Consider the following 23663-nt stretch of genomic DNA (forward strand, 5'->3'; position numbering starts at 1 on the left):
TTTATTTAAATTGTTTTTACCATTATTTGTAGCTCTATAAATTTTTAATTTATTAAATTAATAATAATAATTAACTAGACGAGTTCTTATAAAAAATATGCAAAATAGTAATACGACTATTACTTAATTATTAAATATTCTGCTCTTTTATATTAAATTTATGTTTCAATATTTTTTATATTTAATTTAATATATCTTATAATTTTTATTATTATATTTTATTATAATAATTTTATTATTATATTTATTTATTTATATTATTATTCATTTTATTAAAATTTTTTTACCATTATTTGTAACTCTATACATTTTTAATTTATTAAATTAATAATAATAATTAACTAGACGAGTTCTTTTAACTCTATTTATTTTATTTAATATTATTATTTATTATCTACTTTATATGGAATAATTATTAATTTTATATTTCATTCATTTTTACTTATTGGTATTAATTTTTCTTTTATACTTTATATAGATAAAAGTTCTTTTTATTTAATTTTAAAACATAATCATTTTGTGTATAGCATTTGTTTTTAATTGTATTTTATATTAATGTAAATTAAATCCGTAAAGCAAACGTTCATTTTTTACATAATTCATTTGTACTATTATTAATAGTATAAATATTTTGTTTTTATATTTCTTAATAATTTATATTTTACTTATTTTTATTAAATTTTATGGCTTAATAAATTTTGAAAAATTCATTTCATAATTGTGACCTGGCAGATTTTTATAAAAGATACGTATTTAATAAATGCTTTTAAAAGTATATTTACTTTTATTATTATATCTGCTTTTATTTATTTATTAAACAAGTTCAATTTTTGAATCACATTTTATTTTATATACGGTCAGGCAAGCAATTAATAATATTTCATTACAATTAACCTGTAATTGAATTTTACTGACTTTGCACACAAGTAAATCTGGTTTAGTATTCCATATGGTAACACTAAAGTACCCAAGACGTGAAGCCATAATTAAACTAAGCTCACCGAAAACGTCAAAAGGTTGAACCATTAAAATCAATTTAACATGAGCTAGGCTCGAAAATTCGTTTTTATCTTGAGATATTTTCCATATCGATTTTATAGCTTTTGAGATTGGCTTTGAGAGACTTGGTCGCCTTTACAATTGCTTTGCATGAACGCATGGAAATTGTGCAACTATTTCAGAAGCAACAACAAACAAGCGCAACACTTTGACACGATCTCCACGCATTTTTGAAAAGTCGTTTGCTGAGCGCCGTTGCTGTTCTTTTATTAAAGACCAACAAGAGGCCATTTTTTTCTTTAATTTTTTTTTTAAGTTTTGTTTGTGGGCTTTAGAAGTCCGCGTTATCGACCTGGTTTGACAGCATTACATTTTGTTTCGTTTTTGTCTCGTTTTTCGCAAAGTTTATTAAACATGCCATTAGATTTTAATGGCGTGTGACATTTTTGTTTACGCACAGCTTCAATGTAGAGCAAAACATTAACATGTTCGCATATTAGTTGCTCATTCTGCTCTGCCCATGCCATTGAGTTGCTTAATTAATATTTATCACATGTCATTTTGTTTCGAGTGCATCATAATGGAATCGTTAGGCGTTGGCCTGACAAAAAGCTCGTTGCTATGGCCTAACTTCGTTGCAAATGCGCCTTCAAATTGGCAATTTGATTAGTCGCACAGAGCCGCCAGCTAACCAACTAAGCCACAAATGGTCCATGTTAAGCCAATTTAATTAAGTTGGAGGCGCTGAATGGCTGCCACAGTGGTTGTAGACAACCTTGCGGGCATTCTTAACATGTTCAAGATTTTTACCAACGCACCACATGTAGGCCTGTTGTTGTTGCTGTTGTTGTTGTTGGTGTGAGTGCTGCTGCGTTCACTTTTCAAAATGCTTACAAAATGTCAATTTTCGGCACAATGTTATTTGTTACTTGATCAATGCGATTGAGCAATTGCTGATATGTGTGTACTGATTTAATGGCCGCCTGGCTAATTGTATAAGAAAAACGCACGAATATGGCATAGAAATTAAAACTTTTTGGCACTCTGCAGACACCCCGAAACGCACAGCTGGCAACGGGGCTCCGTCTGAGTCATAGCTGGCCAAAGATTTAGAGCACCTCCGGCACATGCTCCCAAGTGGTCTGAAGTGTAGTTTAAGCCAATTTTATTACGCTTACATAATTGTAAAATTGTGAAGTGAAGCCTTTGCCAGCCACGATGGTGGCATTTGTTCAATTTTTGTTTTGTCGAAATTTTTTTTCAATAGATTTCCTAAATCATTATTGCCATGACATTTCATTTTTGCAAAAAAGCACTTATCACAGCAATTGGATTTGCGATAGCTGAGTCGAACAGTAAGCATAATTTGCTCTTATTGTTGCACATGAGCCAGACAGCAATAATCGACCAGAGCCGACCCTGAGCCATTTACCGATTGGGTGTGCGAAGGTTGATTTTCAAATGCCTAACGATCATGTTATTTCTTTTCACACTGCTTTGGCTTTCGCTGAGCTGATATTATGAAAATAAAATACCTTTGACCAACAGCCCCAAGTCCAGCCGTGGCTGTAATGAAGTCTTCTATATGCCAATTATGGCAATCGCGACAACTAATGAGGAATTGCACAGGCCAGCCCGGCTACGGCTTAAACTACTTATGCCTTATGTATTATGCATATTGTAACAACAGCTGTCCGAACCTCATGTTAAGACAGCAGCAAAAACATTGTTTAAATTACGCCAAAATATTTATGAAATTAAATTAAATGACATTAACTTAAATTTTTTTAAATGTTTTTTGTCAATTAGTCTTAAGCACAAGTAAACTTTTCGTTTTATTCAGATTTAATAGGGACCGCGGGAATATTTATTGGGAATTCCCTGGTAGCCATAGCCTGAAGAGATTGGGGACACAATGGCTTGCTGGTAGCCGGGGTTGATGCGACGACGTCCGACGATGCCAACTGGAGCACCGAGTTTACGGCCAACGAGGGGTCCATAAGCAGGTATTTGCTGGTTAACTCTACCATATGGATAACCACCTATTCCACCAATGCCACCAATTCCAGCAATTCCTCCGATTCCACCAACTCCTCCAATGCCTGCAATACCTGCTGTGGACAGAGATTTTCCACCGTATCCAATGTATTGACCTTGGCCACCCAACACGGATCCGTAAGCAATAGGACCTTGAAGACCGGGTCTATATCCCGGCGATACAGCTCCAATTTGCGACACGTACGGCGGGACTGGAGGAAGGGCCACGACTCCGTAGGCCAGGCAACTAAGTAGCAGAAGGTTAATAATTGCCATCTTTCAATTTTACAGCTGCTACTGATGTTCCTTTCAGTATTCTTGACTGTTTTATAGCTGCTGCTTGACTGGCATTCGTCCTAAAAATCATCTAAAGTCATCTAAATCATCTAAAAGTCATTAAATCATCTAAGAGTTAAGTGCTTAAAAATACAATTTTATTTTAATTATCGTATTAACCAATTAAAAGATATCTTATTATCTAATTGCAGAGTTATATTCGGAATTTCCCAGTGCGTAAATATTTCTTATTATTATACCCCTTAGCGCACTTTGGATAATGATATATTTTTTGTATATTATAAGAAGCCCATTACTACAACACAAAATTGAGTATAACTTTTAAAAAATATTAATACAAAATATTTTAATTTCTCCACTAAGTGATGTGATGATGTCTACCAAGATATTAAGGTCTCTATGACTAATAAAGCAATGATGTTAGGATCAATTACAGTTGCGAGCTCATGCTTTCGGATTCATACACTCAGATAAAGTACTTCAGTGAATGACTGATAAAAGCAAATCAAATAATTTAAGTTAAGTTTGTCGTACTTGAGTTGAGGTCAACGCAACGAAAATGTCTTTTAAATACGATTTTATCATTGTCATCGCAGCATTTATAGATCAAATCTTATGAACAATTTTAGAGCCATTTCTTAATATAAACTCAAAAACACTTAATCTTACTTTGCTGCTTTTAGAATTAAAGTACTTCATTTTAGAGAAATGGAATAACCATTGCTTAGCACAGATCATAATGGAACAACCTTTAAACAGAAGGACTTTTTATATGTACACTTAATTTCCTATGGTAAAAACTACTATAATTTCTGGATTTCTGTCTTGCTTGTAATTTATTTAAGAATTTTTAGAGAACATATACGCTATGCAAAATAAGGATTATAATTTGTTTGTTAGTAGTAGGATTGTTGTTGTGTGTTCAGTGTGATCAGCGATTTTCCGTTTCCAAGTTCAAGAGTAATGTTGCAACCAGAATCGTTTAGTAAGGAGCCTTGGAGCCGACAGTGCGGGAACCGACAACACGAGAGCCGACAATGTCGGAGCCCAGTTTCTGACGGATGGGCGAGATTGGACGCGCAGCGCCAACGATGGGTCCCCGGCGTACGGCACCGCCATAAGGTGATCGTTGCTTGAGCGGGGCAGAGAGACGAGGTGCCGAAGCAATAGGACGCTGGATAACCTGGCGTTTGCCTCCGACGACTGGAGCTCCGATGACAGTTTGGCGATTCACGGATTGAGCAGCGACAACGGGACGGTCAGCGGGTAGACGTTTGCCGCCCACATTGACTGGAGCGCGATTATCAATTGGGCGCTGTGCACCTGGTGCCAAGTTAAGCGGAGCAGAGGCAACTGGACTTCTGACCGCACCCTTAGCTGGCGGCAAATAGGCGTTCGATGGTCTCGAAGCAGCCGGTGCTGGGCGTAGAGGAGCAACTCCTACGCCTTGGGCCACCGGACGTCCTTCCACTGGCGATAATTTGGATGGCGCTGCGCCGCCAGCCATGGCTCCGTACACCAGGCAACTCAACAGGATAATATAAGTAGCAGCCATTTTAGAAATCGGAGAAAGGCAGATATTTGTTTAGTTGGCAAATATGTTCGTTGACAACTGATACTTTTTCTGATCAACCTCGACGCTTTTATAGGTCCGATTCCTGCATGCTCATCCGTAAAGTGCATTAATATTTCAATTAGCCTGTTCAAATTAGGCGCAGCTGATTTATCTCATGTGAACATTAATGCATTGATTATCTGATGACTAAATGAATTATCTACTTTCAGAAAAGTTTACTTGACCTAATTTCATAAATAATATAGGTTTAGATTGCTTTCGTGTATTATCTATGTCTACATATTTCTATAACTCTATTCTTATTGACAGACAATTGAAACTCTAAAGCAACAAATTTAAGGTGTCAATGATTGCATATACATATTGCATATACATATTACATATACATATATATCGTTCTTTTACAACTTAAGCATATCATATTGATTTTCGGTAAATTCTTCTACTAAGTGCTAAGGTTATATGAGTACCCCCAAAATGGGGCATAGCTAATCAAGAGTCACAAAATTTGGTAAACAATTTATATATCATAGCAAAAGCAGAACATTATATGTTCATAGAGCACAATCAAACGGAATCACGATATATGTACGTACGGTTTGCCCTTACTATCCTCATATTACAGATTAAAGTTAAACTTAACTTGATGCTTTCAAGGCAGATTCAAAGACCTTTCTAATAGTATACGGACATATTATGAAAACCCTTACACAATGAATATAAGAAGAAGAATTCATAGCAAGTTTCAGTGCAGCATAAAGAATTAAAGCTCAATCTGAGCTCAATACATGCTACTGAAAACCTGATTTGAATATGTTTGTATTTTTGTTTTCTTCAACTTTGATCTGTTTATTACCTAGACATCGTGTTTTTCAAGCTTTTTTAATATTAACTGAAGCCATCGGTAATTGTTTTTAAGGGGTTTCATAGTTTACAGAAAATAGGATTGAAAGAAGGTTTTTTAACAAAAATTATATTGGTTTATAGTAATTAGCAGATGAATTGAAATGACCCAAGAGTAAAGGTTGAAGGTGTTGTCGGATAATTTTTAGGAAAGTGTATTAGAGCATTGGGCTCAATGGACCTATGCAAATGTGCACATGAAGGACATGTTAAGAAAATTTTCATTTTATTCAGCATAAAATCAAATGTATTTTGATATGTAATAAATTCATCAATACCTGAAAATGTTATATATAGTTATACACATATATACATAATTATTAATAATATAATAATGAATATTTTGCTAGAATATTTTTATTAAATTTATAAATTTGTTGCGTATGTTCAGTAGTATCACAAGTGGAATGAAGATCTAAATGACATTTAGTAGGGAGTCTTGGTGCGGTCTCTTCTTGTGGCGCCTACATCCAAGATAGCACTTTCGGTAGTTCCAGCAAAAAATGGCCGTTGTTGAACAGGCGTAAGTATAGTAGATCCAGCAGCAATAGGACGTTCGAAGCTTACAGGCAATGCTCGGCCCGCACCCACAGATGGTCGATAGGGCCGTGAACATGCAACAATGCCGAATCCGAAAACAATCAGAAGGATAACAAGAGTAGAACTCATTTTTACTATTGACAAGCGAATAATTATTTAAATGTATAATAAATTAATGCTGTTTTTCGACAAATGATACTCATTGCCATCAACCTCGTTGCTTTTATAGATTTAACTGTAATATATAAAAAAAATTAAATTAAAAAACAAAACAAACAAAAGTATATAATTTATTCAGTAATTGGCAAAGAAGATTAGAGCTCGACGTATATACTATATAACAATAATTTATAGGAACTCATTATTTTAAACGTTCCAGTTTTAAATGAGAAGAAACTCACCCTCGGGAGATTCACCTTACGTTATTCGAAAGTGCAGATATTATTTAAAAATCAAGCGCGTATATTAACTAACAATACATTTTAAGGAAACCAAATCTTGATTTCAAATCCTGAAGACATTAAAGAAGGTATAAATTAAAAAATGTTTAGGCCTATGTAGAAATAAACAATAGAAATCCGTTAAGTTTTAATGAAGTGAAATGGAATTGGTTATTATAATTTCGTCAAAAGACTCTATATTCAAATATTGTTAACGAAATATTATCTGATAATACTTTATGATTACTCAAAAACATCCTCTGGGGATTGTTTAAATGGCGTAAACTCTATTTGTCATACATTTTCCACTAGGATTTCTGTCTTTGAAAGAGTCGAGAGCGCTTAACTGAGTGAAAATATTCTTGGTACGTTAAAAAAAATAAGTTTGAATTGATTTGAGCTTCATCAGAGCGTAAACGATTATTATTTATGCAAAATATCTTGTTGTACTTACTTAATTATATTTATTTCGATTCTGGTAGTAAGAACGAGTGGAAGTCCCTTTACGACATTCAAACCCCCATCTGAAGTGATGAATTAAAGTTTCGAATAGAATTTGGTATTATAATGAGGCTATCCTCATTTTGACTTCACAACAATAATTAATAAATATGAAATAAATATTAATTAAATGTCTAATAAATTGTAAACGTTCTTTTTTTTGCAATTTGTTTATTTTAATATTTGTATGTAATTGATTCAAGCATTCTATAAAAATAATTCATCATATGCTTTTTAGGTCGCAAAATCCGGTAGGTGCACAAACACACATTAATCAGATATCATGATATTTAGTAGGGAGCGGTGGGGCCAACGGTACGAGAGCTATAACCGCTCTTTGGGTTTGGTGCAGGTACAACAGGACGCTGGATAGGACGCTGGACAGGACGCTTGCCACCTCCAGGGCGTACAATTGGTCCTGGAATTACTGGTCCTGGAATTACTGGTCCTGGAACTACTGGTCCTGGAACGACAGGTCCTGGAATAACTGGGCCTGGAATGACTGGTCCTGGAGCTACAGGGCGGCCAGGGGGTCGGCAAACAATTGGTGAAGGGCGTCTGCCCACTCCTTTAGATGGGGGCAAATTAATTGCAGGCAGATCAACTGCGGGAATTGTAATTTCAGGAATGCGCACAGGAATTTGGATTGGGCGTTCGGCAGGCTGGCTTCCAGTTGGCGGCAAATAGGAGGGTGATGGTGGATTCGCTACGATGCCGTAAACCAGGCAGCTCAGCAGAATAACTAGAGTGGCAGCCATTGTAGATATTCCTTCAAAGGGTTCTGTATGATTGTTGCTTAAGTGGTGCTCCCGGACAACTGATGCCCTTGTTGAGAAACCTTCGCTTATTTATAGCTCGAAACTCCCGACAAAATTTGACCAAAGCACTCAATTATGATTCTCATCAAACTCTACTCACTAAACAGATAAGAATAATGCAAAATGAAGTACATGATCTAATCTAATAACCTAATTTGAGCAGAGATTGGAATTGCTCCAGTAAGTAGCGGTGGTTGAACTCTGAACTTGGCACTACGAGACAGAACTTTAATGCATCAACTGTGACAGACTTAAGTGGGTAAACCCGAGTATTTGGCTAGTGAGTTTGCTGACTTTAACAAAACATTTGAAATACTTTTGTTTTTGTATAAAACTCGTTTTAAAAATAAAATTAAACAGAAAGGCATAACTTATAGAATTTACGATGGGAAATTTTGTATTGAATATGTTTTCCTAATGCTCCAGATTTTTTATTTATTTTTATCCCTTCTATTGGAAATATGTGTTTCGCAAATGAACGAATGCACTTGACTTTGATGGTGTTTAGTTTTGTATTGATCTTTATTCTTCTGAGCCCGGGTTTATATACCCAGACTACATCCCTGAATGCGTAAGACTCCGCGTTGGTCTGTTAGCTATTCTTATCCGCTGAGTTTGTAAGCCTCAGCGCCCGTCTCCTTCGTCATCTGACTTTGGGGTTGCAAGGGTTGGTCTTCATTTGTCTATTTATACAGTCCGTACATATGACCCTTATGTTTTCACAGCGCACTACCAGCTAGTCGTTGAGTGCGTCTGAGGCATGTATACGATCTTCGTATACTCATATGTTCATACCTGATCAGCAAATTTAAAGAGAAATGTGTAAACAATTCGAATTCTATTAAGTCTGTGTATTCATATCGCGCTTAAAGCCTTATGTATAGACTTCCCAATATAAGTAAGTTTCTATTAAATAATCTATAACTATTCCGTTTCAGCGACATATACAGAAACTAACATACCTCTAACACTGTATATGTCGTATAATAATTTCATACATGTTAGAATAAAGTTTTCTCATTTATGACGAACAAGAATTAGTGAAAGTTTCTTGAGAGGAAAGTATATTAATTGTTATTCATATAAATATAACATATATTTATATTGGAATATCTACGCATTACAACTAGCAAATCTGCACTGACAAACAACTAAGTAACTGACGTTCCACAATTAAATAAGAGGTTAAACCAAAGTAAAAAGTAATCTATTCAATTTTCAGATTCGCAAGAAATATACATATATAAATTTTTTGTTGTTGCAGTTTTCTGTATATTTAAGTAATTCATATTGTTGATTCGTAAGGTTTTTAATAAAGGTTTTCATTGAGTGTTTTCCATTTCATGACATCTTATCTCATGATATTTAGTAGGGAGCGTTAGGGCCGACAGTGCGAGATCCGCTCTTGGAGCGTCCACCTGAGATGGGTCGCTGTGGAGCTGGTGCAGGTGCAGCTGGTTCAATAACAGGTCGTTGGACAATTGGGCGAGGGACTCCGATGACGGATGGCTTCTGGCCAGATGGAGCAGGAACAACAGGGCGATAAGATGATGGGCGTTTGCCGCCCACATTGGTCGGAGCGCGAACAGTAACTGGTGCAGGCCTAACAGTTGCTGGAGCTGGAACAGCGGGCTCGACCACTCCCTGAGCTGGAGGCAGGTAGGACGTTGATGGTTTGTTAACCACAGGAGCTGGCACGGTTGGGCGACCGCCAGGCGAACTTCCAAGTTGCGAGGGGCTAGCGACGACGCCGTATGCGAGGCAGTGTTCAATGAGGACAACTGATGTCTTTATAGAGAAATTTCGGCTTATTTATAATTCCAAATCATATACAAATTTACTCAAAGCACTCAATCGAGATTTCAATCTGTCCCTACACACAAAACAGTTAAGAGCAACGCAATGTTAAGTACTTGATAAATGAAATAACCTGATTCGGTTATCAGAGAGCTGAGATTTGTTCCAGTTTTGGCGGTGGTTGATCTCTGAACTTAGTGGTACGAGTTTAAACTGTAGTGCAATTTAAGTATAGATTCCAATTCAATCGGGATTTTTACCAGTTCAAGTATGCGAGTAGAGTAGGGAGGGACTAGACAGCTGGAACAGGAGCAACTAAGCAGGACTAGAAGGCCTCTGCAATAGATTCTGATTAGGCAAATTCGTAATATTTAAGGCAAGCCTGGCCTTGTTATTTTTAGTTTTATTGACTAACAAATAGTAAACGGATTGTGCTCTTATGATGTTCATGTATTAATTTAACAGAATATATACATTTTTATATTACATGAAGAAAGAAACAGTTTATAATAGATCCGCCTCAAAGAGTTTCAATAGTTCAAGGGCATCTTAAGGGGACTTCAGGAGCGTCGCGCAATCCTTGGTAATCTTCCTGCATTTGTCATCAGAAATGCGAACCCAATCTAAATGAAAGTACAATCAGCAGTTAGTAAATGTGAGCGATTGTTGAATTTCAGTTGCATTGCTTACTTTCATTTCTGACGCATCGCTGTTTGTTCAGCTCGCATCTATTGGCAAAGGTGCACCTGCTGATTATTCGACCGCGTTTCAAGGTGGCACAGACGGGATCATAGATCCTTTCGCATGCTGTTCGACAGACTGGCCTCGGTCTACTGGCACTGGAAAGCGCACAGATGCTGACGACGATAAGCAAGAGGAGAGTCACAGATTTCATGTTGAATGTAGTAGCTTGAAGACGAAAGGTACTTCTATAATTTCCCTAGATTCGACCCTGGTTTATATACAGCTCAAGAGCTCTTAAGCACTTGATAAAACAATGATGCATATTCAATAAATGGATAAGACACAATATAGAATGAAACACATGCCAGCTGTGACAGTTCAGCTTTTGTCTGCGATGAATACAAGATTCATTTAATGCTCTGGTTGTCCATACACTATTTTTACAATATATTGTCGGAATTGAATGTTACACTTGCTATTTAGTTTAATGTTTCCGTTTAAAAGCATTAATTAAATTCAGCTATTCTTGATGTCTGCTAGAGTCTCCAGATTTCGCATCTGGTTGTATGATAATAAACACGTGTTGTTTCGTATATTTTATTTATATTATGAAATTATTTCATAATATCAAAAATTTTTTTTTGGTACTTTCATTTCGAAAAAATTTATTTATTTACATTTTGTCTTCAATCAAAAAATAAAATACTTTTATTTTTAGCTATGTATTTGTTTACTTTTGTAATTTGATGTAATTAATTCGAAAAATTGTAATAATTGTTTTCATCGTATCTTTTTGGGGGTCACCGTTTCTAGTGGGGCTTGTCGTGGGATTTAGTAAGGAGCGTTAGGGCCGACAGTGCGTGATCCGCTTTTGGAACCAGGGGAGCCCGGACGCTGTACCGGCACAGCAGGCTCAACAGGACGCTGGACAATGGGGCGAGGAGCCCCGATGAGAGATGGCTTCTGCACAGGTGGCCTCTGAACAGATGGCCTCTGGACAGCTGGCTTCTGGACAGATGGCCTCTGGACAGCTGGCTTCTGGACAGATGGCCTCTGGACAGCTGGCTTCTGGACAGATGGCCTCTGGACAGCTGGCTTCTGGACAGATGGCCTCTGGACAGCTGGATTCTGGATAGATGAAGCAGGATCAACCGGACGGTAAGATGATTTGCGTATGTCACCCACGTTGACTGGAACTCGACCAGCAACCGGGCGCTGTGCAACTGGTGCAGACACAACAGATCCGAGAGCTAGCTGTGCTGGATTCGAAGGTATGGACACCAGAGGCTCAGCACCTGGGCGTCTGCCCAGCGTAGCAGGTGGCAAGTAAGATGGCGATGGCTTGCTGACTACAGGAGCTGGGACGGGCTGAGCCGGGCGACCGCCAGGCAAGCTTCCAAGTGGCGAGGGGCTGGCTACGATGCCGTATGCGAGGCAGCTCAACAGGACAACGAAGGTGGCAGCCATTGTTGATATTGCTTCAGAAGGTTCTGTATGCGTTGCTAGTGGACAACTGATGTCTTCAATGAGAAGGCCCGGCTTATTTATAACTCCCAATTCCCAACAAAATCTGGCTAAGGCACTCAATTAAGATTTCAATCTGTCCTTACATAAACAAATTAAGAACAAAGTTAAATACTTATATCTGATATATCTAATAACCTGATCCCAAAATATATTACAGACTTTGGATTTGCTCCAGTTTGAAGCGATGTCTGATCTGTGAACTTCATATTTTATATTTATAAATTACAACTAAAAATACAAAGTGTGTTAAACTCAAGATCCGAATAATTGGAGCTCTGTCTGGTTTTGTGAAATGAGTTGAACGACTTTTGTGTATGGACATTTTTATTAAATACAAAAATAAATTTTTGTCTCTACAAAACAATTATTATTATACTATTCCCTATTTTGCGATGGAGGAAACCTCATACATTTCCCAAGATTGTAGAACGAGTAGGCTGTTAAGAAATTCGTAAATCAATTGCTTGTTTCTCTCAAACAGTTAACTACTCACCCCTTTCGTTAGTGCATATATAGTTGCGCATCTCGCACTCATTGCTGAAGGTTATGTACTCCTCCTGGAAGAACTGAGCACAGACGGGCTCAAAGTTCCTCTCGCACGGCCTCTCACAGGTCTTTTTGCAAGTCTCTCGATCCGTTTCCACCAGCTCCGCCTTGCCCTGATCACGGCGCGCACATTGCTCGACCTCTAGCAGGCACCGGTTATGGATAACATGACAACGCTCCTCGTCGGTTGCCCAGATGTAATCCTTCTCTGCCGAGCACTTGTACTTCACGTTGCAGTCGAACAGGCTGTGTCGCGCCTGCGTTTCCTTCAGTACGGCCAGAAGTGAAAGCAAAGCGATTGCCAATGCCAATTGATTTTTGCTGCTATTCCACATCTCTCTCATTGACGGTTTGCCTCGTAACTTGGCTATTTGTCCGGCATCGTCACGTTTTTATATGACTTTGCATGCATTGACGTCACTTCGTGGGATTTTTGCGAACCGTCAGGTAACGAACCTATATGCTTGTTTATACAACCACAATAGATATTCATTTTATCGCTTCATCGGCAGCTTTTAATTATTATTCATTGAAAAACGTACTTGCACTTTAATTGGGCTTTTATTATATTGAAATGGTATATCACTACCATCTTCAGTCCACATAGATATAATTTAATAATATTATATTTTTGTTATATAATAAATGAATCAAAATAATTATTCTCTGACTCATGGCAGTTGATTGCTGAATTCTTTTAGTTTATTGCATTGACCTCAAGCAATCCAAAATATATATATATATATACATATTCAATTGAATACACATTTTCAATCTGTTATCTCGATCACAGTTAAGCTCAACATTAAAATTTCTATTGCAGAAACAAATCACTCGTATCACAATATTCTCTATAGCTGGACACTTTAAAATTTACTCAGGGTCATGAGAGGAAAGACTTCTTAATTTTGTTTGCATATGCCATACGTTAGATTAAAGCCGCCTAACGAATAACACTCACTTTTGATTAGTATGCAAATTTCAAACTCATTCTGAATTGCTCTTATATAGTAAAAATTCATCTAAATAGAAATTTCTACTGTATTTTTTTCGAATATTCATTGAAGTTTATGAATACAAACAAAAAAATGGTTTAAATAAAAAGTAAACAAGTTTTGCGTGTCTTTAAGGTTTGAAACAGGTTTCAATTTAGGAAAGTATTATGAGGCCTTTTACCACTTCTGCTACTTTTATAATACTTGTTTTATTGTTTTTAAAATGATAAAATTATATATAGATGAATTAAAATTATATAGTAGATGAATTACAATAGAATTTTTATAGGATTAATTAGATAACAATTATATAATCCAAATGAATATAGACTAAATTTAATGTAGCTTCAGGGAAAGTGCTTAACACAGAAACCCAAATCTTATTTTTAAATTGTTAAAGGTTTATTTAATAATAATAATTGAAGTTTAAAATTGAGTCAATAAAAATTACGCCAAATTTGTATTTCTATATTGATCGAGCCTTCTCTTAACATAAATATTTGACTTTGCTAACAAGTCGTTTTAACAAATAAAACACAGGGATTATTGCTTTGAGAGAAGCCGTCTAATTGGAATTCGTTTTAAAAGCTTATCTTAAAAGACTCTGATTGACAATCAAGTATATCAACACAATCACATTAAAAACAGTCTTAGGTCTATGTAAAATATTATCTTTTTAATGATACTCAAAAGTTAATTAACAAATTAGAGATATGAACAAAAATTCCCATAAATACGTTAAGGTCAAGACAGATCAGCTAATTAGTTTTGACATCTCTGACCCAAATAAGGAAAGGTCATTTAATTAATTTAACTATAGCATATTAAAATTTTTCATAAAAGATCCTCAAACATTTCCTATCCTATATATGTATGATCTGAGTACTCTTTGTATAAATAATAATTGCCATCTTTCTAAACTAAAAATAATTCGTAATATAAGCGATCTGACATCTCTGTCAAAAGATATGGATAACCGTGCATATTTCTATAATTCATTTACTTAATTAAAAGTTTCCATTTTAGTCCAAGAAAGCTGAAAAAAGAAAACAGATATCAATTCGGGGTCTGGTTTATATACGAGATTACGTACTTTCGCCGGTTTGGCAGGTGTGCACAATCTTTTCGCACGCATTGCCAAAGTTTCTTCTTTGGCCCTTATAGGTGCCTCCAACTGGTTGATAAATTAGTGGACAGGCACTGGGGCAGAGCTTTTGACACTCCTCCTTGGTCGAAATGGACAGTGCTATCAATTAAATATGATTTTAATGAAATATTCACTGAGTTGAATTGACAGCTTCAGTTGCTTACGCGGCTTCCTGTGACAGTTCTCCCTGTCAAAGTAACATTTATTACGGAAGACACTGCAACCGCCACCGACTGCCCACACAACATCCTCAGTGTCGGGACAATCAGCCGAGCAGCTGGCACTGGCGTGACTTAAGGCCAGGCCAAGCAATGCGCAAGCAGCGTAAATGAGCTTCATTCCGGCTGTTAAGCATCAACTGCTGCCACATTGCCCAACGTAATGGGAATATATAGCACAATCGAAAAATGAAACTAGCTGGAGCATTTGAATATATTTTTGTTGATTAGTATGTATGTTTACTAAAATGCTAATAGGTTCAGCTGAGCAGCTGATAAAATAAACAGGTTTTGTTCACTACACAAAAAAAAAAAAAAACACACACATACACACATACACAACAGTTGTTCATAGAGCGAGAACTCTCTATGCAAACAAACAAATTTCAGATTTTACTCATTAACTTATTAAATATGACGTAAATCAAGAGACCGTGTTGATAAGGTTAATGAATTCTGTACACTAATTGGATAAGTTAATAGTTCAATCTATCAATGGGTGAATCCCCATCTGAAAACGAGCTCGTATACCATTAACTAAAACAAAAAATATATAAATATATGTTTAGTTCCGGTCAAGAGCTCTATTGGAGTATATTAGAAGCTAGAAGGTAGAGAAATTATGAAAATAATCATAATAAATCACATTAATACTAATAATATAATAATTATCATTTTTATTTATTTTTGCTTTATTTTATTTTATTTAATTACAATTATTTTCTTTTATTATATTATATTATATTATATATGTGTATAATTTTTTTTTTTTTTTTTTTTTTTTTATGCAACAAATTTAAATTTATCTAAACTTAAATTCTTCTTAAAAATATCAAACCTAATCAGTTTAGTAGCACTGCTTATGTTTTAATAGCCCAACTTTATACCCAAATATATAGAAACATTATTTGGTACACCTTTAAAAATGAATATTTTACCTTTCTTTATCATTATTAATATTATGCTAATTCTCCTCGATAACTGCATCGGCAAAGCCAACTCGTTTGGCATCTGCATCGAAAACGCTGTAAATGCGCGTCAGGAATATATCGCCCAGCACCCAGAAGCTCTCTGCGATCGGCATAAATCCAGCGATACAGATCGTATTACTGGGAGTTTCTAGTTTAACCACATAGTCGGCAGGGCTTAGAGTAAAGTTCTTCTCTCCGACATGGAAGTAAACATCTTGCAGACTCTCCATCTGACAGCTAACGACACTCGATCCGTTCACAATGACGGCCCCGATGGCGCTCTGCAGCTCCTCAAAGAGATCGATTGGCAGCAGAATAAACGAGGTGCCCGTGTCCAAGATGGCTTCAATCCTCTCAGCCACCTGTCGATTGCCCACAGACACGCTGGACATCTCGAACTGCCAGTAGCCGACCTTGGACAACGGCACATAGTGGAGATCGCCCAGGTAGCGGGACTCGTCAATGCCCCCAAATGTGATCTCGCCGCCGTACAGCTCGCCGGGCATGCGCCGCAGATAGACCGAGAACAGGCAATGCTCGACGAGATGCTGCTGGCAGAAAAGCTCCAGGAAGGGAGTCGTGTTGCGCCAGCCGATCTCGCCGAAGCCCAGGCCCACGATGCCATCAAAGGTGGTCCGAATGAAGGCAGGCTGATAGTGCGACAGCGTCTCCCCGAAGGTCACGCCGGGCACAGCGACATCCGCCATTCGCAGCGTGTCCTGCGACAGATATCCACTCACATATCCACTGCCGTAGGCCATCGAGTAGTTGTGACCGACTGGCACGTGGCTCCTCGACTTGTGCGCCTTGTAGCGACTGTGGAGCTGGCAGGCGACATTGCTCTCCGGGCAATTGCTTGAAGGCAGCCACGTGTTGGCCGAGCCCGTGTCGAAGATCACCCTGAACAGCTGTGGGGGCGTGCCCATGCTAATGCGCCCATAATACTCCATATTGTCTCTATTATCCAGCGGCAGCTTCAGCGTCTCTGTTGCCAGAAAACTGTGCAATTGCGGACTGGCCAAAGGCTTCGCCTTCACCTCCAGTGGCACTCGGAGCATGAGAGACTTGGCCAAGGGGCTGACATACACTTGAAGTAGGTACAAAACTATTATACACATGTGTAGCATCTTCGATGAGGTTCGTCCGAGAACTGAGCTATTTCGCTCTGGACTTTGTTAGCTGCCAATACACCTGTTGGCTGTAATGAGCCCATTAGGGCCAAGCAACAACGTGTGTTTTGGCATACCAATATATTTAAAAGTAAGAAAAATATTAAGTGGAAATAAAGGGAATAGCTATGAGTGTTTTTTTTAGGTATTTAATACGGAATGTTCCCATTTTTGAATACGGTTATCACAAATATTTATATAATGACTCGATTTAAAAATTAGGAAAAACTTTCAATGTGTTTTTCATGTTTGAATAATCAACTTAGTTCTTCAGAGCTTCGCACAGTGGTGAAAGTCCTTTACAAGGCGATTCCTGCCAGTCTGCGAAATACAAAAATTAAATCAAATAAAATATATATAAACTAAATATGTATTCACGTAAGACTAAATTAAGTTGCCACTCAAAACATATGTTATATATCCAATATTATATATATAGAAATATGTAACTTACTGATTCCCTTAGTGCATGCATTGACTCCCATCACACAGCTGTTTGAGAACTCGCAGCGCACCGGCCTTCCCTTGATCGTGGCCTGTCCACAGACAGGCTTATACAGCGCTGGGCATATGCTCGGACATTCGTAGGCGGCGAATATCTGGGCAAAGCAGAGCAGCAAACTAATTAACGCCAAACAGAACTTCATCGCGTTGGAGAGTGACAATAGAATATTTGATATTCAAAAAATCCGCTTGCTTATATAGCGACCGTTTGGCATTTGGCTAAAACTGGTTTCCTCTCTGAGAACGCTGGCATGGGGAGCAAAACAATTGTCATCTGCGTAGATGTGCGAGCATATTAATTAAAAGTAAATCCCAATTCGTATATCAGATAAACCAACACACTATTATTATTTCTGTGAACAATCACTTCCAGGTACTTATTACACCTCACTTGCAAGATAATTACACGAGTGTGAAACTTGAGGCCAGCTATTGAATGACTCTCTCTCTCTCGCACAAAGCTGAAGATTAATCTGGGCTTGACTGAAATAATACATTTCTGTGGGTCAACCGCATTGACCATTCGATTTTCCATTTATAAAATTCATTTTCTGCCACGAATCGATTCGTTACATAGCAATTGCTGGCAGGTGTAACAATAGGTCGTCAAATGTCTAGTATGCCGCAATGTATACCCGTTGGATGTGGAGCGTCTTGTGGCTCGTAGAGGCCTCGAACTGCGATTTCATACGCGAGCATGTTGCGATGGGAGACTTAGGAATGGGAATTCACTACGATAACATTTGTTGTATACAGCCTTGTTACTATCCTTGTTATCTACCACAACTGACATACATACCACACAGGCCACACAGGCCTCACAAGCCACACAGGCCACACAAACCACACAGGCCCCACAAGCCACACAGGCCACACAAGCCACACAATCCAGTAATAGTGCAGCCAACCGAGGCGCCTTGCTCGACCACGACGCCTTGCCCGACCACAACGAGGCACTGCATGACCACGACGACGACCTGTCCGACCACGACGACACCCTGTCCGACCACCAGGCGAACCACGACACCCTGTCCAACCACCAGGCGAACCACGACACCCTGTCCGACCTCCAAGCGAACCACGACACCCTGTCCGACTACAAGGACGCCCTGTCCAACCACTACGACGCCCTGTCCAACTACCAAACGACGGAAAAAGCACAAGTGCAAAAAGTGCAAAAAATCCCATAAAAACATTTTTATAATCATAAATCAAAACAAATGATATCCATAAGTAGCCTAAGGAGAATTTAAAAGAAGAGAAGGAGAAAACTAAGGGACTAACACAGATGAGCACAATAAACCGAATAAATAAAGTGTTTGCCAAATATTGTCATAAATCATATTAAGTGCAACTCTTCTTTAGTTAGTGTGAGCTTACATATAAATAGAGGACGTCGAATTGAAGAAGAGATTCATTACCTTTTCATTGTACAGTCAAGTGCTTCAAGCGTATTCAATTTTGGCGAAAGGGGCAAACAAAAACATGCGACGGTAAAGTTATCACAGAAGAAGCGAATGTGCCCGGCCAACAAATACCCTAAAACGTGCTCTATGAATTTTCGTTATTGAAATCGGACTGAACTAAATACACTCTGCGTCACGTCGGACTGTATTTATAGGCATAGTTAGCTAAATATCTGTAATTTAAAGTGTGACGATTTTTCGATTCGCCCTTTAGACGTGTGGCTAATCGGTAATAACAATACAAACTTAACGTTTTTATTCCAAGAATTTTCTGAGAGCTGTATGTTTTAGAGCTTTACAGCTAGAAATTGCTGTGGAAAGGTTAATTATTATTAGTATATAAATCAGTTGCATTACTACGTTACCAGATCTAAATATCATGGATTAATAAAATGATAAAAATAATAATTATGAAAGTGTTAAAAATTCTTAAAGTAATATTAAAAAGTTGGGCGTGCCTGACCATCTTCGATCTTTAATGTTTACAGAGTATAACAACATGCATAACAACATCTCTACATGTGGATGACTTTCAAAAGCGTCTCTCTGTCCAGTACACTCGACTTCAGTACAGTCCAGTCAAGTCAGGTCCAGCGCACAATTGAAGAAGATATTGTTGCCAGAAAGCAAGGTGCCTGTTGTGTTTTGGCAATTAAAATAATGTATGGTAAATTGAAATTTCATGCCAAATTATTTACAACTGAATACACAAATCCCTTCGAATCTGCTATTGAGCTTTGTGTTGGGGCAGATTCATTGATTCATCTGTTGTTACTTTTGCTTTATAGGTTCACAATTTCCCTGAAGTATATAAAATAAAATATGGTTGAAATTAATTTTACAAAAGAAGACTTCCCATTATCATTTTAGAGCGTTAATAAAGTAAAGCGAATTAAATAAGACAAAAAATCTACAGTTCTTACTTTTATTAGCTATTCATATATATATATATATTTTTTTTTTTTTTTTTTTTTTTTTTTTTTTTTTTTAGTATAAAGGGTATATTCGTTGTTGTACATTGCTCAACTGGCTTTAAAGAGAATTTAAATTTAAAATACTAAGCTGCAGCCAAGTTTATAATAATTTTTGTCTTAGGAAGAAAGGGATTTTAAATATAAATTTTCATATATATATTTAATAAAATTAAAATATATCAAAAGCTTTTAGAATGAGTGAAGCACTTAGAGATTAAAAAATGCACTATATTAAATATATATTTTTTTTTAAATTGTTTTTGTTTTATTACATTACATATTGTTTTCCAAAAATTTATTGCAACTTTCTAATATAAATTTATTTAATAATATTATTTAATGAAGTAATAGTAATCTCATATACAATAAAGATATATTTTTTATATATTAAAAAATATATGTTAAAAGAAAAATTATATCTAATAATACAATTATTATTGACTAAAAAGTTCTCTATCGCTTCTCTATCTACTCTTTTGGATCAGAAATTTTTGTTTTATTTACACATCAAATATTGTTTATTTAATTATAAATATCTTGAGATATGAACAACTGAACACTTAGGCTTTCTGTTCTATTCTATAGTTTGAATAGTGACGTACATAAAGTATTATGAAATTTAAAATATTTACTTTGGGTATTATTTCTAAATAGAATTTTTAGCTATTCTGTTTAGTTTCGGTTTTTTTTTCATACTTAGCTTTATACACGTACACAAATGAGAATTTGCACAACTGAAATGAAATACAACAAAAATGTATAACATAGCTACCTCAAAAGCACATATTGTGATTAATTAAACAACGCAAATGATAACGACTGACAGGCAAATCAGTATAAATGCGAGCTTCAGATGGATCAAAATTTTAGTTTCACAACCGCAACATGGGTAAATTGTTGCTCTTCGTCGCCCTGTGCGCCGTATTCTTCAGTCTGAGCTCGGCTCTATCCCGGTGTTGCCCTCGACAATGCGATCTCGCATTTCGCTGTGATCCCTTTTACAGGGAACCGGTGTGGAGTATTGTCGATGGATTCTGCCGAGGCTTCCAGAATAGCTGCATATTCTCATCGGAGAACTGCAATCGTGTGAACAGCTGCCAGAGGGGTGAGTTGCATGGGAATTTCTAGGCATATATGTATGTATTTATTTAACAATCTCTGTCTATCGTTTAGCTTTGGTGAGGACATCAAGAGAGGCGTGTAAGAAACGTTGCATTCAGATCTGCCCACTGGGGGGCAGTGGAGTCTGTGCCACTTTCGGAGATACTGGCAGGGAAGGCGACCGCTTAACGAGCACCAGAACTTTCCTCAATCGCTGCCTATTGGATCAACACTCCTGCGTAAACGGAATACGTATGAAAATATCAAACAACTGTACTCGAAATACCCCCACTAAATATGAAATAACATTATCATTGCAGCATATATCAGCGTAGAAGAGGGCGAATGCAAGCAATAAGTGCCTTAACTAAAATTGAGTTGAGTCGAAGTACCGGAACTTGAATATTTCATCAGACAAAAACGAAAGTGCACAGCTCTCGGATGGCGCAGTGCGAACCGATCACTTGTTATTGACCCCCAACAACTGTTAAAGTATTTTTATAAATTTTATAAAAATATTGACACAATTTTTGAAAACAAATAAACACGGCAGAAGTAAATGACAAATCGAATGAATGTTGAGTTTTAATATCATTACAAAAATTGCACACGAGAAACAAGTCAGAATGAAAACCGGACTAGCTCCTGGCTTCAAACTTATTTTCCTTACATTGCTAATTTCAATCGGGCCTATCTATGGGCAGTTGTTCTCTTTGCAAGGTGCGTCAATTTTTCGTCGGAAACAGAATAAAATTTTCAAATAACATAATTTTCATTCTCAACATTTTTCAAACAGGACCCAACAAGTGTCACGACGTTTGCCCCACAGGATATCGCGTGGTCTGTGCCCTGCATGACGGTTGCCTGCGAACATTCGCCAGCAGCTGTGTGATGCGCATGTATAACTGCAAATATCAGAAAGGTGAGTGCGTGCAGTAGTGATGGAAATAAACATCGAGAAATTTCTGTTCCTTTCGCTCTCTTCCAGACTATCGAGTAATATACAAAAGGGCCTGCGAGTTCATAAGCAACGAGGACCTTAAAAAATTGGAGCTCTAGCGGCGACAGCGCGGCCGACAGCACCTAGCAGCAGTGAGAGATGGACGCTAGATGTCGCCACAGTGCCGCGCGCATGCGTTCCAATATATGTATATAGTTCAAAGTGGCTGTGGCATGGCAGCCGCCAGGATATACATATATCCAACCACTGCTGTTGCTGCTGTTTTATGTGTAACTTTCTCTCTGGCTAAACTGTCGTCTCGTCACGCCACAACTAAAACAAGCGTACATTTTAATTTAATTTAAAAGCGCAACTTTGACCTGTTTTAATCGTATACGTATACAATGTGCTATCTTTTTTCGTGATCTAAATTTATACCAAAAAGAAGAAAAATAACGGCGAACGCGACCACTGAATAAAATATCCTCTTGTATTAACATAGTCACACCATAGTGTAAGGACCAACAAATAAGTGTACATAATACAAATCGCAGACAACGACAAGAAAACTCGCTTGAGGCAGGCAGCAATATAACCTGCAACACACACACAAACACACACAGCGAGACACACACACACAAACACATATGCACACACGCACAGACGAAGGCTGCTCACAGTGAAGGTTCCAAAGATTTTACAGCTACTCGCGTGGCGATTCAATAACAGGTTAGTTGCCCAATTACTAATTGTTTTGACATTTAGCCAGTTACCAGCCATATACATAGTTTCGATTTCAAAGCCAAACAAATTGCGCATCAATTATGCAGAACAATACCATGTCACTCACTCGATTGTTCCGGTCGTATGAGTGTGGAGCAGCAGCCGCTGGCCACATTTCGAAGCATACATTTCAGCCCCATTGTTGCAGTATGAACTATACAAACATGTCTGCACACACAACGACACACACGCACACATACGTGCTTGAGGTATGCATGTGTTGGTGGAGTTTATATGGGAGCATTTATATCTCTGTGAGTCTGTGTGTGCGGCTGTATCATGCATGCACACACACATATACACACATGCCAGCTTGCGAATATGTGCAAACAAACAATGTAGGGACATGTGTGTGTGTTTATGTGAGTGAGTGAGTGAGTGAGAGTGTCCGCGTCCGTGTGTGTCTAATGCGTATGTAAATGTGAGAGTGCGACCCTGCCACTGGATAACAATAGCCACACTTCAATGACCTAGACCTCGACCACGAGAGATTTAAATGCCGCCAAGTGGGAGAGTGCATTGCAGTTGGCCTCCCACAAGTTCTAGGTCGTAATTTAAACTGCGCAATTCCAATTATGTCCATGTTGGCGCGACAAAATGTAAAATTCGAATCTCATTGCTGATAACTCATATATGCTTTCAATTAATCAATTTCATCATATATTTACACTGAACGCGAGTTTTTTAATATGTTTCATAAACGGCCTTTATATATTTGTTTCTTTTTCAA

At 37.4% G+C, this 23663-nt stretch overlaps 9 protein-coding genes across 9 annotated transcripts; 2 read left to right on the forward strand and 7 right to left on the reverse strand.

Moving 5' to 3' along the window:
- Nucleotides 1–4139: 4139 nt before the first annotated feature.
- On the reverse strand, nt 4140–4963 carry LOC149092260 (uncharacterized). The gene has a single exon (XM_089256266.1). It carries the CDS (start codon nt 4886–4888, stop codon nt 4316–4318), a length of 573 nt encoding a protein of 190 aa, XP_089112392.1. The 5' UTR covers nt 4889–4963; the 3' UTR covers nt 4140–4315.
- Nucleotides 4964–10337: 5374 nt separating this feature from the next.
- Nucleotides 10338–10851, reverse strand: LOC149092261 (uncharacterized). Its single transcript, XM_089265794.1, has 2 exons — nt 10599–10851; nt 10338–10531 (listed from the first exon to the last, which is right to left on the reverse strand). The coding sequence occupies exons 1-2, from the start codon at nt 10801–10803 to the stop codon at nt 10458–10460; spliced, it is 279 nt and encodes a 92-aa protein (XP_089121920.1). The 5' UTR covers nt 10804–10851; the 3' UTR covers nt 10338–10457.
- A 447-nt stretch (nt 10852–11298) lies between these two features.
- LOC149092262 (uncharacterized) lies at nt 11299–12125 on the reverse strand. Its single transcript, XM_089256056.1, has one exon. It carries the CDS (start codon nt 12057–12059, stop codon nt 11424–11426), a length of 636 nt encoding a protein of 211 aa, XP_089112182.1. The 5' UTR covers nt 12060–12125; the 3' UTR covers nt 11299–11423.
- Nucleotides 12126–12306: 181 nt separating this feature from the next.
- Nucleotides 12307–13110, reverse strand: LOC108659670 (uncharacterized). Its single transcript, XM_018112702.3, has 2 exons — nt 12613–13110; nt 12307–12556 (listed from the first exon to the last, which is right to left on the reverse strand). The coding sequence occupies exons 1-2, from the start codon at nt 13007–13009 to the stop codon at nt 12495–12497; spliced, it is 459 nt and encodes a 152-aa protein (XP_017968191.1). The 5' UTR covers nt 13010–13110; the 3' UTR covers nt 12307–12494.
- Nucleotides 13111–14312: 1202 nt separating this feature from the next.
- LOC108659966 (U-Kazal-Dg21.2) lies at nt 14313–15203 on the reverse strand. Its single transcript, XM_018113161.3, has 3 exons — nt 14972–15203; nt 14754–14906; nt 14313–14696 (listed from the first exon to the last, which is right to left on the reverse strand). The coding sequence occupies exons 1-3, from the start codon at nt 15144–15146 to the stop codon at nt 14683–14685; spliced, it is 342 nt and encodes a 113-aa protein (XP_017968650.1). The 5' UTR covers nt 15147–15203; the 3' UTR covers nt 14313–14682.
- Nucleotides 15204–15955: 752 nt separating this feature from the next.
- On the reverse strand, nt 15956–17259 carry LOC108659959 (cathepsin D). The gene has a single exon (XM_018113154.3). The coding sequence runs from the start codon at nt 17121–17123 to the stop codon at nt 15990–15992; it is 1134 nt and encodes a 377-aa protein (XP_017968643.1). The 5' UTR covers nt 17124–17259; the 3' UTR covers nt 15956–15989.
- A 23-nt stretch (nt 17260–17282) lies between these two features.
- On the reverse strand, nt 17283–18097 carry LOC108659965 (vasotab). Its single transcript, XM_018113159.2, has 2 exons — nt 17620–18097; nt 17283–17486 (listed from the first exon to the last, which is right to left on the reverse strand). Exons 1-2 carry the CDS (start codon nt 17810–17812, stop codon nt 17428–17430), a joined length of 252 nt encoding a protein of 83 aa, XP_017968648.1. The 5' UTR covers nt 17813–18097; the 3' UTR covers nt 17283–17427.
- A 2731-nt stretch (nt 18098–20828) lies between these two features.
- On the forward strand, nt 20829–21782 carry LOC108659962 (salivary glue protein Sgs-5). The gene is made up of 3 exons (XM_018113157.3): nt 20829–21214; nt 21283–21462; nt 21531–21782. Exons 1-3 carry the CDS (start codon nt 20995–20997, stop codon nt 21566–21568), a joined length of 438 nt encoding a protein of 145 aa, XP_017968646.1. The 5' UTR covers nt 20829–20994; the 3' UTR covers nt 21569–21782.
- LOC108659964 (uncharacterized) lies at nt 21759–22651 on the forward strand. The gene is made up of 3 exons (XM_018113158.3): nt 21759–21930; nt 22007–22132; nt 22199–22651. The coding sequence occupies exons 1-3, from the start codon at nt 21786–21788 to the stop codon at nt 22267–22269; spliced, it is 342 nt and encodes a 113-aa protein (XP_017968647.2). The 5' UTR covers nt 21759–21785; the 3' UTR covers nt 22270–22651.
- Nucleotides 22652–23663: the final 1012 nt, after the last annotated feature.

This window comes from Drosophila navojoa, chromosome 2 (assembly GCF_054131105.1).
Source record: "Drosophila navojoa isolate 15081-1374.11 chromosome 2, UAZ_NAV_1.0, whole genome shotgun sequence".
In the NCBI taxonomy this organism is placed as follows: domain Eukaryota; kingdom Metazoa; phylum Arthropoda; class Insecta; order Diptera; family Drosophilidae; genus Drosophila; species Drosophila navojoa.